At 35.8% G+C, this 22,674-nt stretch overlaps 1 protein-coding gene across 5 annotated transcripts in view; it reads left to right on the top strand.

Annotated features, from left to right (window-relative positions):
• Nucleotides 1-22,674, top strand: part of NFXL1 (nuclear transcription factor, X-box binding like 1) — a 61,925-nt gene that overhangs the window by 18,209 nt on the left and 21,042 nt on the right. For all 5 annotated transcript variants that reach the window (XM_070372357.1, XM_070372358.1, XM_070372359.1 and 2 more), the window contains exons 13-17: nucleotides 3,923-4,043; nucleotides 4,279-4,438; nucleotides 5,464-5,555; nucleotides 19,651-19,672; nucleotides 20,385-20,525. In XM_070372357.1, the coding sequence (XP_070228458.1) occupies nucleotides 3,923-4,043; nucleotides 4,279-4,438; nucleotides 5,464-5,555; nucleotides 19,651-19,672; nucleotides 20,385-20,525 (536 nt within the window). The remainder of the gene's footprint in view (nucleotides 1-3,922; nucleotides 4,044-4,278; nucleotides 4,439-5,463; nucleotides 5,556-19,650; nucleotides 19,673-20,384; nucleotides 20,526-22,674) is intronic.

Here is a 22,674-nt window from a genome sequence, read left to right as displayed (position 1 = left end):
TATTTTCTGGAAAAAAAAAATTAGTGGGAAGAATGGTATTTTGTATTTTTGCAGATTTCTTTAATGTCCAGCTTAGTAGAAGATAACTGGATTCATGTATCTGCTTCTGCATTCGATCTGTTGTGATATCCCTTGTCACATAGCTTCTGGAAAATTCTAATCTATGTATATGAGATCTTGCACACCACCTGAAAGGGTCTCAGGAGTCCCTAAGTTATTAGACGTTGAAGACTGAGTTAACTTTACTCATTTGGAGTATGTTAGTATGAAGTGAAATCTCCTGAAAGATAGTATATGGTAGTGGGAAGAGCATGGACTTAAATTAAGAGGTCTGAGTCAAGTCTGGACTTAGTAGCTATATGACCTTGGACAAACTACTGTACTGTTTTTTGTTGTTTTCCTTTGGGATTAGGTGGATGCTAGATATTTCTCTTAATGTCTTCGTTCTTTCAGGAATCTTGGAAGGTGAATGACATTAGTGTTTTGTGTAAGGAGGAAGAAGGCAAAGACTATTGGCCCAAGGTTATAGAACTAGTTACAGAGTCAGGATGTGAACCCAAAACTTCAATAAGTATTTTTGAGTGTCTTCTAAGTACCAGGCACTGGGATTACATGAGTGAACAATTTGACAGAGTACCTGCTTTTATGGAACTTATTTTGTAATTCTCCCTTAATTAGAATAAAAATAAATAAATTAGTACAGAATATCAGATAGTGACAAGTATAATAAGAGAATTAGAGTGAAATTAAAATCATGTTAGTGGATGATATATACTGCTTTACATAGTATGGTCAAGTAGGATGATGTGTGAGGGGGACCCTGAGAGACGTAGGGATCAGACGCTGTGGAAATGGGGATGGGGCGGTGGGATTGCAGATGCCTTAAGACGGAAACGTTTGAGAGGACTGAAGTGATTGTCCAAGGAGATGAGGTCAGAAAAATGGTGGGATAAAGGACTGCTGAGGAAAGGAGAATATGTCTAGGGTTTTAGAAGCCACTGTTAAAACGTGACCTTCACTTTAAGTTGAAAACTTGACTGGTTGTATGACCATCAAAGAAATTAGATCAGTAGTTGAGAATTTTCTCACCAAGAAAAAAAAGGTCTCATTGATATTTACACTTGATTTTTAACAAATAAACATTTAAGGTATATATAAGTTTAATCTCTTTGTAAATTATTTGATAGTATATATAAAAAAGGATTGTGCCCCAGCTCGTTATTTATCTTACAGAGAAAGTAAGAGAAAATTACAGGTCAATCTAACTCATGAACATGTTTGTGAAATTAGTTTTAACCACTCAAATCCAGCTAGATGGTATTAAGATATCCATGCAATAATATATGGTTGGTTTAAGATTAGTAAATGTAATATGTTTCTACCACATTAACAGACTATAGGAGAAATGAGATCATTTTAGTAAATGTCTGAGAAACCATTAATAAAATTCGAAATCTGTATATGATGAAAACTTAACCAGGAATAGAGGAGAGCATCCTTAACCTGATTTATACAGTATCTGCAAAAAGCATAAAGCAAGCATCATACTTAGTGGAGAAATGTTGAAAGCATATCCCCATCTTGTACTCCTTTGAAGTAGATCCCATAAATACTTCAATGTGCATCTCTAAAAGATGGATTCTTAACCTGAAAATAGGTAATCTGTTTCTGAATATCAGCAAATATGTGGTGTTCACATATCTTGTTTCATAAATACCTTTATTTTTTTACTTCAGTTTGTATGACTCAGAAATGTTACTAAGATTGACATTGTAGTTGGTTTATGTCTCTAAAGTCTGTTAATCTGTAATTTCCCTCTTTTTCTATGATTTTCCATCTTTTTCATTTGTCACTTAAGAAACTAGATTGCTTTATGCAGTTTTATAGAGTCTGGATTTTTCAGAATGCATCTCTGTGGTATTATTGAATTTTTGGCATTTTCCTCTGTATTTCCTATAAACTATTAGTGGGACTAGTGGTTTGATCAGATCTGGGTTCAATTATTATTATTATTGTTTGGCAGAATGTTTATTTTAAAAAAAGTTTACTAGCCCCTAACAAAATTTATCTTAATGGAAAGTGTATGAAAATACCATTGTCCAGCTCTTACCACAATTGCATAAGATATGTAAAATCATTATTTTATGTCATTTTTCATTATTCTAGACACCTTCATAATCTTAAGTTATACGGTAACTCATAGGAAGAGCATGCTGTCTGCATGTTTGCATTGTGAATATATGAAAGTTCAATTTATAGTTCTTTTAAGTTTAAGACCATCCATGGTTATGATTCCAGAATTATTGGGCTTTTGACCCACTGATCACTGTAACTCAATGCTCCTTTTTCATTTAAAAAATACTGTAACTGAAGTTATTTTAGTTTATTTGTCATGTTGTACAAGTATTTGTAATGGGTTCATTAGGAAGACTGTTTAGGGAAATTATCCCTTATTCTCAAGATTTAATTAAAAAAAAAGAAAACTAATACGGTAGTTTAGGATGGTGAAAAGATATTGTTTGATAAGTTCCTCTCTGAATTGCTGAAGATGAATGAAAATGATCATTGTTAAGTGTGGAAATTGATACAATGTGCTGAGTAAGAACAGACATAAATATTGCTATTAACTTTTAAAAAATGTGACATCTAGTCATTCTTTTGGAAGGAACAAAATAAAGTTTGTTCAGGTGAGTCAGGATGACTTGGTTTGCATTACCATCAGGATAATACTTCATTGGATTATACTTACGAAAACTCTGAAGTCTAAGTTTGGTAATTTGTATGATACATGTGTGTTTTTTCCCTATGATGATTTTTGTTTTCGTTTTCTGTGGTCATTATTTAACTTATTAAATATTTTTAACTTTTGTTTGTTTTGAACTTATAGAATCTTTAACCAGGCTGTTTGTCATCTTTAATCTGTTTTTTATTAGGTTAACTGCTGTTCATTATTTTGCTTGGTCTGACACCTAGGCAGCAGTGTCTTGAGATACTTCCTAGTTGAAGACTCTTTATTCCTTTTTTATTATTTCATTTTTAATGGGGTGCCCTACTGGGAAAACAGAGTAGAAAGAAAGCCCTTAAGAGAATGTCAAAGCCTTGGGGGGAACTTTTTAGCCCAGTTTAAAAGATTTCTTTTCAGTTGGTTTTGCATGTTTCTACCAACCCATAACAAAAGAAGGTGAAAAACTAAAACTCTAAAGATGTTTGCTTTTGAAATGTTTAGAAGAGAATTATTTGGAATTATAGCCTAAAATGAGATTTTACAATTTAGTCTTTTCTCAGAGCATGACTAATGGAAAATTGACTGTACTTGTTAATAATCTGATGAAAGAAGTCACTCATTTTGGGGAATTTATCTTAAAATAATGTACTTGAATAAATGTATGTATGAAATTAAGCCAAAAAGATTATTGCTAACAGATTTTCCACAGACTTAGCTCCATTTTGCTTATATAATTTTAATAATGTGTTATTTGTTACTTAGAACTTTTAGCAAATTTTAAGTGAAATTCTAAAACTTTTTGTTGAAGTACCAGTGTAGGTACAGAAAAGTATACAGATAGCAAGTGTACAGTTTGATGACTTTTTGTAAATGGAACCTACCCATATAATCAGAACTCACATTACTAAACAGAACATTACCAGCATTTCCAAAACTATTTTTGTGTCCTTTGTAATCATCATCCTGATTTTAAACAGAGTAGATTTAGTTTTTCCTGTTCATTTTATGTAAATGGAATCATACTCTTGGTGTTGAATTTCTTTTGCTCAGTGTTACGTGTGAGGTTCGTTCATACTGGTTTTATTCTCATAGTAGAATCCCATTCTGTGAATATACTAAACTTATTGATTCTGCTGTTGATGGGAATTTGGATAGTTAAGGAACTTTCTCTTTAAGTTTCAGACATTTTTTTTCTAGGTAGTTGTTACCCTTGCCCAGAAACTGTAGATGTGAAGTGCAATTGTGGTAATACAAAGGTGACAGTACCCTGTGGCCGAGAACGTACCACAAGACCCCCCAAGTGCAAAGAGCAGTGCAGGTTAGTACAAAGCTCTGCATAGACTTACATCTGATACCTTAGAGATTTAAATTCATATTGATTTTTAATTTTGTTAATATTTTCAGTTTTGCTTTAATGTTCTAAAATATTAATATTCACAGTATGATCATTCTGTGTGGAATCAGAATATATATATATATGAATAAATAATTGTACTTTAGATACAATTGTTCAGTGATCAAAGTAATTAAAAAAATTGTATTTTATAATTTAGTCGGCCACCAACTTGCCATCATACAAGTCAAGAAAAACATCGCTGTCACTTTGGCTCTTGTCCTCCATGTCATCAACCTTGCCAAAAGGTTTTGGAGAAATGCGGTCACTTATGTCCTGCTCCGTGTCATGATCAAGCATTAATAAAGCAAACTGGCAGGGTAAGAGAACAAATATTACTAAGAGATAATGCATTTCTCTGGGTTAGGTTTTCTTAATTTTACTTAGTCATACAACAAGCGATGATTAATTACTTACTGGATATTAAACACTGTGATAGGAGCTGGGTCATAAGGTATAGGGCTTCTCTGGTAGCTCAGCTGGTAAAGAATCTACCTGCAATGCAGGAGACCCTGGTTTGAGTCCTAGGTCATGAAGATCTGCTGGAGAAGAGATAGGCTACCCATTCCAGTATTCTTGGGCTTCCTTGGTGGCTCAGGTGATAAAGAATCTGCCTGCAATGCAGGAGACCTGGGTTTGAACCCTGGGTTGGGAAGATCCCCTGGCGAAGGGAAAGGCTACCCTCTCCAGTATTCTGGCCTGAGTCCATGGGGTCGCAAAGAGTCGGACACGACTGAGTGACTTTCACATAAGGTTTAAGACTTGACCTTCTGTCTTTAGAAGCTTACAGTATAGAAAAGAAACCAATAAACAAATGTTTGTAAGAACAGCATGATAGTCATTTTATAATCTTGCAGATGAGTTTGTGAGTCCTCCATATATTGTGGTGTAGGGTTATAAATATCTCCTAATTTCTTCAAAGATTCCTTCACACATTCAGCAAATATTTACTGAATTCTTACTACATGTTAAGCATTTTTCTAGGTGCTGGGGAGATAGTAGTGAACCAAACAATGGAGGTTAAATTCTACTGGTGGAATTTAGATTTTGTGATTCTGTTTTGTTTTGTTTGGGCTTATAAGAAGTGGAGGATGCTATACTGCCTTTGTTCTGTTATTTAAAAACTGCAGTCTGCCTCAATTTTTAATATAAATGTGTTAGAAGGAAACAATGTAATGGAATTTAAGGATGTAGTAAAATATTTCAATAAGCACAATTTGTTGATGACTTGAAAAAATTTCAACCTGCTTGAGCAGAGGATTTTTGGAACTGTTTTCTTAGATACTTAAACTGGCCATACAGTTTAGCTCTTCTGACTTAAAATTGGTGTGTATTTTACTTGTAGCACCAGCCTACAGGCCCTTGGGAACAGCCTTCTGAACCAGCATTTATTCAGACTGCATTGCCTTGTCCTCCATGTCAAGTTCCTATTCCTATGTAAGTATTAGAATTTTAGCTTTTTTTTTTTTTTTTTTTAATTTATTTTGGTTGTGGCATGTGAGATATTTAGTTGCAGCATGTGAACTCTTAGTTGGGGTATGTGGGATCTAGTTCCCTGACTTGGAAACTTGGGCTCTCTGCATTGGGAGCAGAGTCTTTAAGACCTTTTGACATAGTCCAAAGCATATCTTAAGAAACTTCTCCCCTTTTTCTTTTTGTAGTTCATCATTATGTCAGGCCTAGCCTGTAAAGTGGGCTTCCCTGGTGGCTCTGGTAACCTGGTATCTCTTCCCTGGTAGCTTGTAAAGTAGTCTGTCTTTCTGTTTCATTCTTTTCCAAATATATTTTGCATACTGCTTAAAATCTTCCTCTAGATAACTTTTTTTGAGTCATTTTCCCCAATTAGAGTTTTAATGGGTCAGTATAGCCACTCCTACTCTTCTTTTGGTTACTGTTTGTGTGGAAAATGGACAGATTCTTAGAAACACATAACTGTACTGAAACTGACCCAAAAAGAAGTAGGAGATCTGAATATAACTAGTTTTTAAAGAGTTAACACCAGTGTTTTACTAAGGAGGGACACTTCCTGATGCATTCAGTGAGGCTAGAATTTCCCTGATAATAAATTAGAAAAAGACAGGAAAAATACAGACCAATATCCCCTTTTTAATATAGATACAAAAATTCTTAGCTAGATATTAGCAAACTAAATCCAGCAATGTGCACAAAGAATTACATACCATGGCCAAATGTGTGTATTCCAGAAATATGAATTTGAATCAACCTCAGTCATTCATTCATCAATAATTGATTAAAATCAATCAACTTAGTACTTCATCAGTAGAGTAAAAGGCAGTTGATAGATGCAGAAAAACATTTGACAAAATCTGACACATTTTCTTGATAAAAACACTCAACAGTCGTGGAGTAAGAGGGAGCTTCCTCAACCTAATGAAGGATGTCTATGAAAAACCCATAGTTAACATCACACTTAATGGTAAAAGATTTAAAGGTTTCACCCTGAATATCAGGAACAAGACTAGGATGTTTGTTCTGCTACTTCTGTTCAATACTATACTAAACATACTAGCTAGAGCAATTAGACTAGAAAATGAAGTAAAACTGTTTGGATTTTCAGATAACATGATCATGTGTATGGATGATCCTAAGGAATCTTTCCACAAGTTATTAGAGATATTAAATGAGTTTAATGAGGTTATAAGAAGCATGAATATACAAAAGTCAATTTTATTTCTATCCACTAACAATGAACAGTCTGAAAATTGAACTAAGGAAACAGTTCCATTTCCAATAACATTAAGAAGAATAAACATTTTGTTTATTTAACAAATTGTTAAATAAATTTGGATAGAAGAAATCCAAGATTTCCACACTGAGAACTATAAAACATTGTTAGAATTTAAAGAGGACCAAAAACTGTAGTACTGACATCCAGATATACATAAAGGTCAAGTGCATAGAGCTGACAGCCCAGAAGTAAGTGCATGCATTTATGGTCAGTTGATTTTTGGCAAGGGCGACAGAATAATTAAATAGGGGAAAGAATGCTTTTTGTAACAAATGGTTTGGGGACAACTGAATATTCACATGGAAAATTAGCTCAGATTCTTACGTCACAGCATATGTAAATAGTAACTCAAAATGGATCAGAGGCCTACAATTAAGGACTAAAACTACTAAACTCTGAGAAGAAAACATAGAATAAAATCTTTGTGTCCTTGGGTTAGGGATTGTTTTATTAGATATGACACCTAAAACATAAACAACAAGAGAAAATAAATTGGAGTTCATAAAAAGTAAGTCAGAGGACATTATCAAGAAAGTGTACGTTAAGGACACTATGAAAAAATTGAAAAGATAGCTCACGGAATGGGAGAAAATGTAAATATGTATCTTATAAGAGTATATTATCTAGAGTATGTAAAGAATTCTTAGACTGAGAGACAAAAAGACTAATAATCCAATTTCAAAATAGTCAAAGACTTAGAACAGGTATTTCTTCAAAGAAGATCTACAAATAGATAATAAACACATGTGAAAAGATGCTCCATGTCACCAGTTAGGAAAATATACATCAAAACCACCAAGAGATAGTATTTTATACCCACTAGGAAGGCTAAAATAAAATAGACATATGATGTGTTGGTGAAGATGTGGAGAAATTGGAGCCATTATACATTGCTATTGGGATTGTAAAATGGTGTAGCTATTTTGGAAACATTTTGGTAGTTTCTCAGAAAGTTACCATATGACCCAGCAATTTTGCTTTAGATCTATACCCAGGAAAATTGAAAATATATGTTCACAAAAACTTGAACATGAATGTCCATAGCAGCATTATTACTAATAGCCCAAAAAGTGAAGACAACTCAATTGTCTGTCAACTGATGAATGGATAAGCAAAATGTGGTTTAGCCATACAATGGAATATCAGTTCAGTTCAGTTGCTCAGATGTGTCCGAATCTTTGTGACCCCATGGACTGCAGCATGCCGGGCCTCCCTGTCCATCGTCAACTCCTGGAATTTACTCAAACTCGTGTCCATTGAGTCGGTGATGCCTTCCAACCATCTCATCCTCTGTCATGCTCTTCTCCTGCCTTGAGTCTTTCCCAGCATCAGGCTCTTTTCAGATGAGTCAGTTCTTCGCATCAGGTGGCCAAAGTATTGGAGTTTCAGCTTCAGCATCAGTTCTTCCAATGAATATTCAGGACTGATTTCCTTTAGGATGGACTGGTTGGATCTCCTTGCAGTCCAAGGCACTCTCAAGAGTCTTCTCCAACACCACAGTTCAAAAGCATCAATTCTTTGGTGCTCAGCTTTCTTTATAGTCCAACTCTCACATTCATACATGACTACTGGAAAAACCATAGCTTTGACTAGACAGACCTTTGTTGGCAAAGTAATTCTCTGCTTTTGAATATGTTATCTAGGTTGGTCATAGCTTTTCTTCCAAGGAGCAAGCGTCTTTTAATTTCACGGCTGCAATCACCATCTGCAATGATTTTGGAGCCCCCCAAAATAAAGCCTGTTACTGTATCCATTGTTTCCCCATCTATTTGCTGTGAAGTGATGGGACCAGATGCCATGATCTTTGTTTTCTGAATGTTGAGTTTTAAGCCAACTTTTTCACTCTCCTCTTTCACTTTCATTAAGAGGCTCTTTAGTTCTTCTTCACTTTCTGCCATAAGAGTGGTGTCATTTGCGTATCTGCTGTTATTGATATTTCTCCTGGCAATTTTGTTTCCAGCTTGTGCTTCTTCCGGCCCAGCGTTTCTCATGATGTACTCTGCATATAAGTTAAATAAGCAGGGTGCCAATGTACAGCCTTGATGTACTCATTTTCCTATTTGGAACCAGTCTGTTGTTCCATGTCCAGTTCTAACTGTTGCTTCCTGACCTGCATACAATTTCTCAAGAGGTAGGTCAGGTGGTCTGGTATTCCCATCTCTTTAAGAATGTTTTGCAGTTGTTTTGATCCACACAGTCAAAGGCTTTGGCATAGTCAATAAAGCAGAAGTAGACTTGCTCGTGAATGTCTAGGAGTCTCTGGCGGAGGTGTGGGTCAGCAGTGGCCTGCTGCAGGGCTAGGGGCACTCAGTGTAGCAGTATGCATGGGACCTTTTGAAGGAGGTCGCCATTATCTTCATTACTTCCACCATAGGCTGGCCCCAGGTAAATAACAGGGAGGAAACACAGCCCCACCCATCAACAGAAAATTGGATTAAAGATTTACTGAATAGGGCCCTGCCCATCAGAACTAGACCCAATTTCCCCCTCAGTCAGTCTCCCCCATCAGGAAGCTTCCATAAGCCTCTTACCCTTCTCCATCAGAGGGCAGACAGACTGAAAACCACAATCACAGAAAACTAACCAGTCTGATCACATGGACCACAGCCTTGTCTGACTCAATGAAACTTATAAGCCATGCCATGTAAGGCCACCCAAGATGGATGGGTCTTGGTGAAGAGTTCTGACAAACCGTGGTCCACTGGAAAAGGGAATGGCAAACCACTTCAGTATTCTTGCCTTGAGAACCCCATGAACAGTATGAAAAGGCAAAAAGATAGGACACTGAAAGATGAACTCCCCAGGTTGGTAGGTGCCCAATATGCTACTGGAGATCAGTAGAGAAATAACTCCAGAAAGAATGAAGAGACGGAGCCAAAGCAAAAATAATACCCAGTTGTGGATGTAACTGGTCATGGAAGTAAAGTCTGATGCTGTAAAGAGCAATATTGCATAGGAACCTGGAATGTTAGGTCCATGAATCAAGGCACATTGGAAGTGTTCAAACAGGAGATGGCAAGAGTGAACGTTGACATTCTAGGAATCAGTGAACTAAAATGGACTGGAATGGGTGAATTTAACTAACATAACCATTATATCTACTACTATGGACAAGAATCCCTTAGAAGAAATGGAATAGCCATCATAGTCAACAAGAGTCTGAAATGCAGTACTTGGATGCAATCTCAAAAATGACAGAATGATTTCTGTTTGTTTACAAGGCAAACAATTCAGTATCACAGTAATCCAAATCTACGCCCTGACCAGTAATGCTGAAGAAGCTGAAGTTGAACAGTTCTATGAAGACCTACAAGACCTAGAACTAACAGCCAAAACAGATGTCCTTTTCATTATAGGGGATTGGAATGCAAAAGTAGGGAGTGAAGAAACACCTGGAGTAACAGGCAAATTTGGCCTTGGAGTACAGAATGAAACAGGTGAAAGGCTAATAGTTTTGCCAAGAGAATGCACTGGTCATAGCAAACATCCTCTTCCAACAACACAAGAGAAGACTCTACACATGGACATCACCAGATGGTCAATACCAAAATCAGATTGATTATATTTTTTGTAGCCAAAGATGGAGAAGTTCTATACAGTCAGCAAAAGCAAGACCGGGAGCTGACTATGGCACAGACCATGAACTCCTTATTGCCAAATTCAGACTTAAATTGAAGAAAGTAGGGGGAAAACCACTAGACCATTCAGGTTTGACCTAAATCAAATCCCTTACTGTTATACAGTGGAAGTGACAAATAGATTCAAGGGATTAGATCTGATAGAGTGCCTGATGGACTATGGACAGAGGTTCGTGACATTGTACAGGAGGCTGTGATCAAGACCATCCCCAAGAAAAAGAAATGCAAAAAGGCGAAATGGTTGTCTGAGGAGGCCTTACAGATAGCTGTGAATAGAAGAGAAGCGAAAGGCATAGGAGAAAAGGAAAGATATACCCATTTGAATGCATAGTTCCAAAGAATAGCAAGGAGAGGTAAGAAAGCCTTCCTCAGTGATCAGTGCAAAGAAATAGAGGAAAACAATAGAATGGGAAAGACTAGAGATCTCTTCAAGAAAATTAGGGATACCAAGGAACATTTCATGCAAAGATGGGGTCAATAAAGGACAGAAATGATATGGACCTAACAGAAGCAGAAGATATTAAGAAGAGGTGGCAAGAATACACAGAACTGCACAAAAAAGATCTTAAAGACCCAGATAATCATGATGTTGTGATCACTCATCTAGAGCCAGACATCCTGGAATGCGAAGTCCAGTGGGCCTGAGGAAGCATCACTATGAACAAAGCTAGTGGAGGTGATGGAATTCCAGTTGATCCATTTCAAATCCTAAAAGGTGATGCTGTGAAAGTGCTGGACTCAAAATGCCAGCAAATTTAGAAAACTCAGCAGTGGCCACAGGACTGGAAAAGGTCAGTTTTCATTCCAGTTCCAAAGAATGCTCAAACTACTGCACAATTGCACTCATCTCACACGCTAGTAAAGTAATGCTCAAAATTCTCCAAGCCAGGCTTCCAACAGTACGTGAACCATGAACTTTCAGATGTTTAAGTTGGTTTTAGAAAAGGCAGAGAACCAGAGATCAAATTGCCAACATGCATTGGATCATCCAAAAAGCAAGAGAGTGTTGGAAAATTACCTACTTTATTGACTATGCCAAAGCCTTTGACTGTGTGGACCACAACAAACAATGGAATATGATTCAGCCATAAAAATGCATGATTTTTTGATATATTTCCATGTTACATGGCTGAACCTTGAAAAATTTTCATTCTAAATGAAAGAAGCCACAAAGGAATTCCCATAAGGATAACAGCTGATCTTTCAGTAGAAACTCTTCAAGGAGGGAATGGCAAGACGTACTTAAAGTGATGAAAGAAAATAACCTACAGCCCAGATTACTGTACCCAGCAAGGATCTCATTCAAATATGAAGGAGAAATCAAAAGCTTTACAGACAAGCAAAAGCTGAGAGAATTCAGCACCACCAAACCAGCTCTCCAACAAATACTAAAGGATATTCTCTAGACAGGAAGCACAAAAAGGATGTATAAATTTGAACCCAAAACAATAAAGTAAATGACAATGGGATCATTTATCAATAATTACCTTAAACGTAAATGGGTTGAATGCCCCAACCAAAAGACAAAGACTGGCTGAATGGATACAAAAACAAGACCCCTACATATGCTGTCTACAAGAGACCCACCTCAAAACAGGGGACACATACAGACTGAAAGTGAAGAGCTGGAAAAAGATTTTCCATGCAAATAGGGACCAAAAGAAAGCAGGAGTAGCAATACTCATATCAGATAAAATAGACTTTAAAACAAAGGCTGTGAAAAGAGACAAAGACGGTCACTACATAATGATCAAAGGATCAATCCAAGAAGAAGATATAACAATTATAAATATATATGCACCCAACACGGGAGCACCGCAATATGTAAGAAAAATGCTAACAAGTGTGAAAGGAGAAATTAACAATAACACAATAATAGTGGGAGACTTTAATACCCCACTCACACCTATGGATAGATCAACTAAACAGAAAATTAACAAGGAAACACAAACTTTAAACGATACAATAGACCAGTTAGACATAATTGATATCTATAGGACATTTCATCCCAAAACAATGAATTTCACCTTTTTCTCAAGTGCACATGGAACCTTCTCCAGGATAGATCACATCCTGGGCCATAAATCTAGCCTTGGTAAATTCAAAACAATTGAGATCATTCCAAGCATCTTTTTTGACCACAATGCAGTAAGATTAGATCTCAATTACAGGAGAAAAACTATTAAAAATTCCAACATATGGAGGCTGAACAACACGCTGCTGAATAACCAACAAATCACAGAAGAAATCAAAAAAGAAATCAAAATTTGCATAGAAACGAATGAAAATGAAAACACAACAACCCAAAACCTGTGGGACGCTGTAAAAGCAGTCCTAAGGGGAAAGTTCATAGCAATACAGGCATACCTCAAGAAACAAAAAAAAAAGTCAAATAAGTAACCTAACTCTACACCTAAACCACCCAGAAAAGGAAGAAATGAAGAACCCCAGGGTTAGTAGAAGGAAAGAAATCTTAAAAATTAGGGCAGAAATAAATGCAAAAGAAACAGAAGAGACCATAGCAAAAATCAACAAAGCCAAAAGCTGGTTCTTTGAAAGGATAAATAAAATTGACAGACCATTAGCCAGACTCATCAAGAAACAAAGGGAGAAAAATCAAATCAATAAAATTAGAAGTGGAACTGGAGAGATCACAACAGACAACACAGAAATACAAAGGATCATAAGAAACTACTATCAACAATTATATGCCAATAAAATGGACAACGTGGAAGAAATGGACAAATTCTTAGAAAAGTACAACTTTCCAAAACTGAACGAGGAAGAAATAGAAAATCTTAACAGACCCATCACAGGCACGGAAATTGAAACTGTAATCAAAAATCTTCCAGCAAACAAAAGCCCAGGTCCAGATGGCTTCACAGCTGAATTCTACCAAAAATTTAGAAAAGAGCTAACACCTATCCTACTCAAACTCTTCCAGAAAATTGCAGAGGAAAGTAAACTTCCAAACTCATTCTATGAGGCCACCATCACCCTAATACCAAAACCTGACAAAGATCCCACAAAAAAAGAAAACTACAGGCAAATATCACTGATGAACATAGATGCAAAAATCCTTAACAAAATTCTAGCAATCAGAATCCAACAACACATTAAAAAGATCATACACCATGACCAAGTGGGCTTTATCCCAGGGATGCAAGGATTCTTCAATATCTGCAAATCAATCAGTGTAATACACCACATTAACAAATTGAAAAATAAAAACCATATGATTATCTCAATAGATGCAGAGAAAGCCTTTGACAAAATTCAACACCCATTTATGATAAAAACTCTCCAGAAAGCAGGAATAGAAGGAACATACCTCAACATAATAAAAGCTATATATGACAAACCCACAGCAAACATTATCCTCAATGGTGAAAAATTGAAAGCATTTCCCCTAAAGTCAGGAACAAGACAAGGGTGCCCACTTTCACCATTATTATTCAACATAGTTTTGGAAGTTTTGGCCACAGCAATCAGAGCAGAAAAAGAAATAAAAGGAATCCAAATTGGAAAAGAAGAAGTAAACTCTCACTGTTTGCAGATGACATGATCCTCTGATCCTTTAGAAAACCCTAAAGACTCCACCAGAAAATTACTAGAACTAATCAATGACCATAGTAAAGTTGCAGGATATAATATCAACACACACAAACCCCTTGCATTCCTATACACTAATAATGAGAAAACAGAAAGAGAAATTAAGGAAACAATTCCATTCACCATTGCAACAAAAAGAATAAAATACTTAGGAATATATCTACCTAAAGAAACTAAAGACCTATATATAGACAACTATAAAACACTGGTGAAAGAAATCAAAGAGGACACTAATAGATGGAAAATGTACCATGTTCATGGATCAGAAGAATCAGTATAGTGAAAATGAGTATACTATCCAAAGCAATTTATAGATTCAATGCAATCCCTATCAAGCTACCAACAGTATTCTTCACAGAGCTAGAACAAATAATTTCACAATTTGTATGGAAATACAAAAAACCTCAAATAGCCAAAGCGATCTTGAGAAAGAAGAATGGAACTGGAGGAATCAACCTACCTGACTTCAGGCTCTATTACAAAGCCACAGTCATCAAGACAGTATGGTACTGGCACAAAGACAGAAATATAGATCAATGGAACAAAATAGAAAGCCCAGAGATAAATCCACACACATATGGACACCTTATCTTTGACAAAGGAGACAAGAATATACAATGGATTAAAGACTCTCTTTAACAAGTGGTGCTGGGAAAACTGGTCAACCACTTGTAAAAGAATGAAACTAGAACACTTTCTAACACCATACACAAAAATAAACTCAAAATGGATTAAAGATCTAAACATAAGACCAGAAACTATAAAACTCCTAGAGGAGAACATAGCCAAAACCCTCTCCGACATACATCACAGCAGCGTCCTCTATGACCCACTTCCCAGAATATTGGAAATAAAAGCAAAAATAAACAAATGGGACCTAATTAAACTTAAAAGCTTTTGCACAACAAAGGAAACTATAAGCAAGGTGAAAAGACAGCCTTCAGAATGGGAGAAAATAATAGCAAATGAAGCAACTGACAAACAACTAATCTCAAAAATATACAAGCAACTCCAACAGCTCAATTCCAGAAAAATAAATGACACAATCAAAAAATGGGCCAAAGAACTAAATAGACATTTCTCCAAAGAAGACATACAGAAGGCTAACAAACACTTGAAAAGATGCTCAACATCACTCATTATCAGAGAAATGAAAATCAAAACCACTATAAGGTACCATTTCACGCCAGTCAGAATGGCTGTGATCCAAAAGTCTACAAGCAGTAAATGCTGGAGAGGGTGTGGAGAAAAGGGAACCCTCTTACACTGTTGGTGGGAATGCAAACTAGTACAGCCACTATGGAGAACAGTGTGGAGATTCCTTAAAAAACTGGAAATAGAACTGCCTTATGATCCAGCAATCCCACTGCTGGGCGTACACACTGAGGAAACCAGAAATGAAAGAAACACGTGTACCCCAATGTTCATCGCAGTACTGTTTATAATAGCCAGGACATGGAAGCAACCTAGATGTCCATCATCAGATGAATGGATAAGAAAGCAGTGGTACATATACACAATGGAGTATTACTCAGTCATTAAAAAGAATACATTTGAATCAGTTCTAATAAGGTGGATGAAACTGGAGCCTATTATACAGGGTGAAGTAAGCCAGAAAGAAAAACACCAATAGAGTATACTAACACATATATATGGAATTTAGAAAGATGGTAACAATAACCCGGTGTACGAGACAGCAAAATAGACACTGATATATAGAACAGTCTTTTGGACTCTGTGGGAGAGGGAGAGGGTGGGATGATTTGGGAGAATGGCATTGAAATACGTAAAATATCATATGTGGAATGAGTCACCAGTCCAGGTTCGATGCACGATACTGGATGCTTGGGGCTGGTGCACTGGGACGACCCAGAGGGATGGTATGGGGAGGGAGGAGGTTTCAGGATGGGGAACACATGTATACCTGTGGTGGATTCATTTCGATATTTGGCAAAACCAATACAATATTGTAAAGTTTAAAAAAAAAAAAAAAATAAATGAAAGAAGCTAGACACTGAAGGCCACATAATACATTTATATGAAATGTCCATAGTAGGCAAATCCATAGAGACAGAAAGTAGGTTAGTGGTTGCAGAGTCTGGGGATAGGAGACCATGGAGAATGATTCTGATTGTTTCACGGCTTCTCTTTGGGTCATAAAAATATTCTAGGATTAAGTCATGGTGATTTTAGTTACACAACCATGTGAGTACACTAAACACCTCTGAATTGTACTCTTTAAAAGTCTACATTCTATGGTATGTGAATTTTATCTCAGTTTTAAAAAGGAGAAGAACATGTATAAAGATCCTTCTAACACTGATATGATTTTTTAGTAACATGCATAACAAAATTATTGTAAAGTATATATTAAAAATATTACTTGTCACATGAATTATCAAGGCAATATAATTTCTTATTATTGTACAGTGTTTTTGTTTTCTTGTCCTCTTGTTAAAAATAACATTACATTTGATAATAATTTGGCCGTGTGGTATAAGAATTCTGAATATGTATGTATAATATATATAATATGTGCTGTATCATTTAGGGTGCCTTTAGCTTCAAGTAACAGAAACTCTAAATTAAAAGCAACATGGTAACATTTATTTCTTGCACAGTTAGACTGGTGTTAGAACTGCTTCCTAGTTGGTTAATCTGATTAATTCAGATACCTCATTGAGGGCCCAAATTTTGTCCTTACTTTGTACCCTTTATATAGTCTTTGCTCTCTGGCTATTTTCCTTTCTGATAAACTTCCCATCCAGTTAGTGAAGTTTCCAAAGGGAGAAATGGAAGATATTTGTGCCTTCAGCCATCCTTTTCTTTTAAGACTGAGGAAATTTTTCCCATAATAAAATTCTTTTCACTTTTCATTGGCCAGAGTTGGATCACATGACAATTTCTAAACTAGTCTCTCGAAAGGGATATAAAATATTTGTTTTGTTTTTTTAAATAGACTTTTTTTAAAAGATGACTTTTTAGGTTTGCAGGAGAATTTCACAGAAAGTACAAAGAGGTCTTGTTTTCCTGCCATTCACACACAGTTTCCCCTGTTATTAATACATTAGTGTGGAATTCTTTAAAAGTGTAAACTTTATGGCATGTGAATTTTATCTCAGTTTAAAAACCAAAAACATATATATAAAGGTCTTTCTAACTCTGACATAATGCTTTTTCAGTGGCATGTGTAACATAATTATTATTATGAGGTATATGTTGAAATTTATTATTTGTCACATGAACTATCCAGGTAATATAATTTCTTTCTTAGAGCAGAATTTTTTACAGCTGAGGAACTGATACTGATACATTGTTATTAACTAAAGTTTATAGTTTACATTAGGATATACTTTTTCAGTTGTATGTGCATAATGTCCTGCCTGCATCAGAATAGTTTCACTGCCCTAAAAACATCCTGTGCTACACTTGTTCATCCCTCACCTGCCTGTCCCTCAAGCCCCTGGAAACTGTTCATCTTTTTCTTTCTTTTACTGTCTCTGGAATTCTTCCTTTTTCAAATTGTCCTGTAGTTGGAATCCTACAGTATATAGCCTTTTTAGCATGTTGCACTTAATAATTTACATTTAATTTCCTGTATGTCTATTTATGGTTTGATGGCTCATTTCTTTTTATTGCTAAGCAATATTCCATTGTACCACAGTTTGTTTATTCATTCACCTATTGAAGGACATTTTGGTTGTCGAAGTTGTAGCAGTTATGAAGAAAGCTGCTGTAAACGTTCATGTGTAAGTTTTTTGTGGTCATATGCTTTCAACTCATTTGGGTAAATGTTTAGGAGTGCTGATTCTGGATCATATGGTAGACCTATGTTTACCTATATGAGAGCGCCATTTTGCATTCTCTCCAGCAGTGAGTGAGAGTTCCCTTTGCCCTGCATCCTTACCAGCAAATATTATTGTCAGTGTTTTGAATTTTAGCTGTCCTAATGGGTGTGTAGTAATAGCAACATCTTATTGCTGTTTTAATTGGCAGTTCTTTAATGGTAAATGATGTTGAACATCTTTTCATATGCTCAGTTGCCATTTGTATATATATAAAGTGTCCTCTGTTCAGATCTTGCCCATTGATTTAATTGAGTTGTTTGACTTATTATTATTGAATTTTAAGAGTTCTTTTATATTCTGCATAAAAGTCCTTTACCAGCTGTGTTTTTCCAAATATTTTCTCCCAGTCTGTGGCTTATCTTTTCATTTAAGTGTTCTTATTTAAGTGATTATGGCAGAGCAGATGTTTTGGGTTTAATGAAGTCCAACTTAGCCATTTTTCTTTCCTGGATTGTGCTTTTGGTGTTGTATTTAAAAAGTCATCACCAAACTCAAGGTCACCTAGATCTTCTCCTGTGTTTTATAGTTTTGCGTTTCACATTTAGGTCTTTGATCCATTTTGACGTAACTTCAGAAAGTTGTAAAGTCTGTTTGTATTTTTTTCCATGTAGATGTTCCTTTGTTCCAGCACCAGCCATATGCTGAAAAGTCTGTCCTTTCATCGTTTAATTGCCTTTCTCCTTTGTCAAAGATCAATCGACTATCTTTGTGTGAGTCTGTTTCTGGGCTCTCTGTTTGTTCCATTGATGTGTTTGTCTGTTCTTTCACTAATACCATACTATCTTAATCACTGTAGCCTTATAATAAGGCTTGATGTTGGGTAGTGTCAGCTCTTTGCCTCTGTTCTTCAGTACTGTGTTGGCTATCCTGGGTTTTTTTGTTTTTCCATAAAGATCGTAGAATCAGTTTGTTGATATCCACAAAATAACTTGCTGGGATTTTGATTGTAATTGTGTTGAATCTAGATGAAGTTGGGAAGAAGTGACATTTAACAGCATTGCACCTTTCTAAAGATGAACATGAAATATCTCTTCATATATTTAGGTCTACTTTTATTTCTTTAATCAGTGTTTTATAGTTTTCTTCATATAGATCTTATTATTTATTTTGTTAGATTTATATCTTAAGTATTTCATTTTTCTGTGTGATAGTATAAATGGTGAAAGTGAAAGTTGCTCAGTCGTGTCCTACTCTTTGTGACCCCATGGACTATACAGTCCATGGAATTCTCTAGGCCAGAATACTGGAGTGGGTACCCTTTCCCTGCTCCAGGGGATCTCCCAATCCAGGGATTGAACCCAGGTCTCCCGTGTTGCAGGCGGATTCTTTACTAGCTGAGCCATAAGGGAAGCCCAAGAATACTGGAGTGGGTAGCCTATCCCTTCTCCAGTGGATCTTCCTGACCCAGGAATCGAACTGGGGTCTCCTGCATTGCAGGTGGATTCTTTACCAACTGAGCTATCAGGGAAGCCCTGATGTAAATGGTGGTGTGTTTTTAATTTCAAATTCCAGTTCAGCAGTTGGCTTTTGTATATTAACTTTGTATCCTGGAATCTTTCTGTAATCACTTATTATTTCCATATGTGTTTATTTTTTGTTAATTTAAAAACCAGTAGAGTTAGCATCTTTGCTTTAAAAATATTCTTTTTGAAGAATGTATAATGTTTTCATTTTTTTTCTTATAGGGAATGTCTTGGAAAACATGAGGTGAGTTACAGGCACAAGCTTTAACTAAAGCTTACAATCTATTAATATATTCCTCTTCTATATGATGGGTATTAGAAATAACAAAGTCAATGTATTGTCTTTTTAGTGCTCTAAAGAGTATACGAGTTTGTCTACTAAGTATTCAAAAATATACAGTGCTTTTATTTGAGAATTAGCCTATGAATATGCATTCACTACAGAAGCATTATATTGTTGAGTTTCCCTTTTAGGAATAGGATATTTTGCTTTTTGGCATTCATTCCTTGGATTTTTTTTTGATAGATTACTTTGATTTTGATAGTAATTATTAATGAAATATATCAGATAGAACTTGTTCTCAAATGAATAACAATCATTTTGGAAACATGCTTCCAGTAGGCTGTGTATGTGTGTACGTTGCTGCTGCTGCTAAGTTGCTTCAGTCGTGTCTGACTCTGTGCAACCCCATAGACAGCAGCCCACCAGGCTCCCCCGTCCCTGGGATTCTCCAGGCAAGAACACTGGAGTGGGTTGCCATTTCCTTCTCCAATTGTATGAAAGTAAAAAGTGAAAGTGAAGATGTTCAGTCGTGTCTTACTCTTAGCGACCGCATGGACTGCAGCCTATCAGGTTCCTCCTTCCATGGGATTTTCCAGGCAAGAGTACTGGAGTGGGTTGCCATTGCCTTCTCTGGTGTATATTGCTAATTTTCCTTTTTTTCTTAAATTTTAAGGTGAGCCCTCTACCATGTCATGCTGTAGGACCTTATTCTTGTAAAAGAGCTTGCGGACGAACCTTAACCTGTCAGAATCATACATGTATGAAAGAGTGTCACAAAGTAACTGAAACAGATTCCTGCACTGACAAAAAAAAGGTAATGTCCTTGGATTGAATGTATACATGGTTATGATATGCTTAAAACACTTTCTTTTAATAATTATGCCATAAATATTTTGCTATAATTTCTTCTCTCTTTTCTTGCCCTCATCCCTTCTCCTTCCTTGCTTTTCCTAAGACAACCAGCTTTAACACTTGGCGTATATGTCTCTGTATCTTTGTGCTAGCTCAAAATAATACGACTTTTCCTTTGGTACTCTTTACATGCTGTACCTGTGTTAATACATAGGATTTGATTTTATGATAAAAGTACAGAAATTGTCCTTTTTAGACAATAGCGGCAGTATCACCTCTACTGCTATCCGTTTATATCTCAAAGTTTTGTCTGGAGCATTTGCTCTCAGCTGTTTTTTAACTCTAAAATTGGTAGTAGGCGATGTTCACGATTTTAAGAAATTCTCTGTTGGCAGTAAATAACATCACAAATATGGGATATGTGTAAATTGTGTGAGGTTTACTAAAATTAGCATTTTACAAGCATATGTGATATCAACCTTAAAAAAAAGTCTAAAAATTGCCATTTTACATAGAAAAACAAATGTAGCTAATCAAATTTCAAATAATATAAAATTTTTTTTTTAAATAGTGTTTTTTCTTAGGTGTCCATTTTGTAGAGAATCCTAATTTAGTAGTGTGCTTAATAAGGAATAAGTCAAACATTTTTAAGCTTCATTACTAAGTAATGTTACATTAACATGTTTAAATTATTATATGAATTGTGTTATTGAAAATTTCTCTTGCATTGTTAGATGTTTTGATCTTTGATTTGGTAATTATAATACATGGCAACATAAATGTCTGTAGTATATTCTTTTTCGTGTGTAAATATATATGTAACTTGTATTGTTTATAATTTTTTCATCGAGCTATACCTTGATCCTTAGTAAAAATATTGTCATGATAAAATGAGGAAGATCCTGGACTTATAAAATCAAACTAATATAATGATTCAGAATCTCTTTAGAGAATAGCTGATGTATGATGTATGGCCAGAATATCAACTGAGTCAGAAAAAATTCATTTAAGGAAGTGGGGAATTACAGTTACCTTGGATTACTTGACATGGCTTCCTAGGCAGTGAATTGCTCTGGCAAAATACGAGTTATAAGTTATGTGCAATTCTTCTCGATGTAGCTACAAGTTCATCCCTGTCTCACATTCAGGGAAGGCTACTGCAGTGTGCGTGAATGAAAATTATTTTGGAAGATAACTTTGTAATCATTCTAATTTATGTATTGAAAATTAAATAATTCAGAAACTTTTAAAATTCTTTACTGTAACATTTCAATTGAGTCTCCTATAGGTTCTGCTTTATCTTTTCTCAGTATATATGAAAATATTCTGTTACAAGTTCTTTATAGTCCCCTACTTAAATATAAATTTCTTGGGCCAGGAACCCTCTCCAATCTTGCATATTCCCAGTATATGAGACAATACCTGGCACATAATGCTGAATAAGTATTAATGGAATAAGTTAATATGTATTTTTTTAAAAAAGAAATTATAGAGGAATGTTTGATAATTGAAACACTTTTTCTTTGTAATCCTGCATGTCAAAAATAGATTAGAATTTTATGTCAATTAAAAAAGACATAGAGATGCTCAATAAATTATTAGACCTCTCTGGTCTAGTAATTTAATAATTTAACTAATATGTATCTACTAAAGAACTGAGTTTGTGTTGGTTGTTATTCAGTCGTGTCCGACTCTTTGCGACCCCATGGACCACAGCACGCCAGGCTTCCCAGTCCATCACTAACTCCTGGAGCTTGCTCAAACTCACGTCCATTGAGTCAGTGATGCCATCCAACCATCTCGTCCTCTGTCCCTTTCTTCCCCTGCCTTCAGTCTTCCCCAGCATCAGGGTCTTTTCCAATGAGTCGGCTCTTTGTGTCAGGTGGCCGAAGTATTGGAGTTTTAGCTTCAGCACCAGTACTTCCAATGAATATTCAGGATAGATTTCCTTTAGGATGGACTGATTTGATCTCCTTGTTGTCCAAGGGACTCTCAAGAGTCTTCTCCAACACCACAGTTCAAAAACACCAATTCTTCTACGCTCAGCCTTCTTTATAGTCCAACTCTCACATCCATACGTGACTATTGGAAAAACCATAGCTTTGACTATA

The sequence above is a fragment of the Bos mutus genome, chromosome 6 (assembly GCF_027580195.1).
Source record: "Bos mutus isolate GX-2022 chromosome 6, NWIPB_WYAK_1.1, whole genome shotgun sequence".
NCBI lineage: Eukaryota > Metazoa > Chordata > Mammalia > Artiodactyla > Bovidae > Bos > Bos mutus.
The sequence above is the reverse complement of the archived record's forward strand: the minus strand, read 5'-3'. Positions and strand labels throughout refer to the sequence as shown.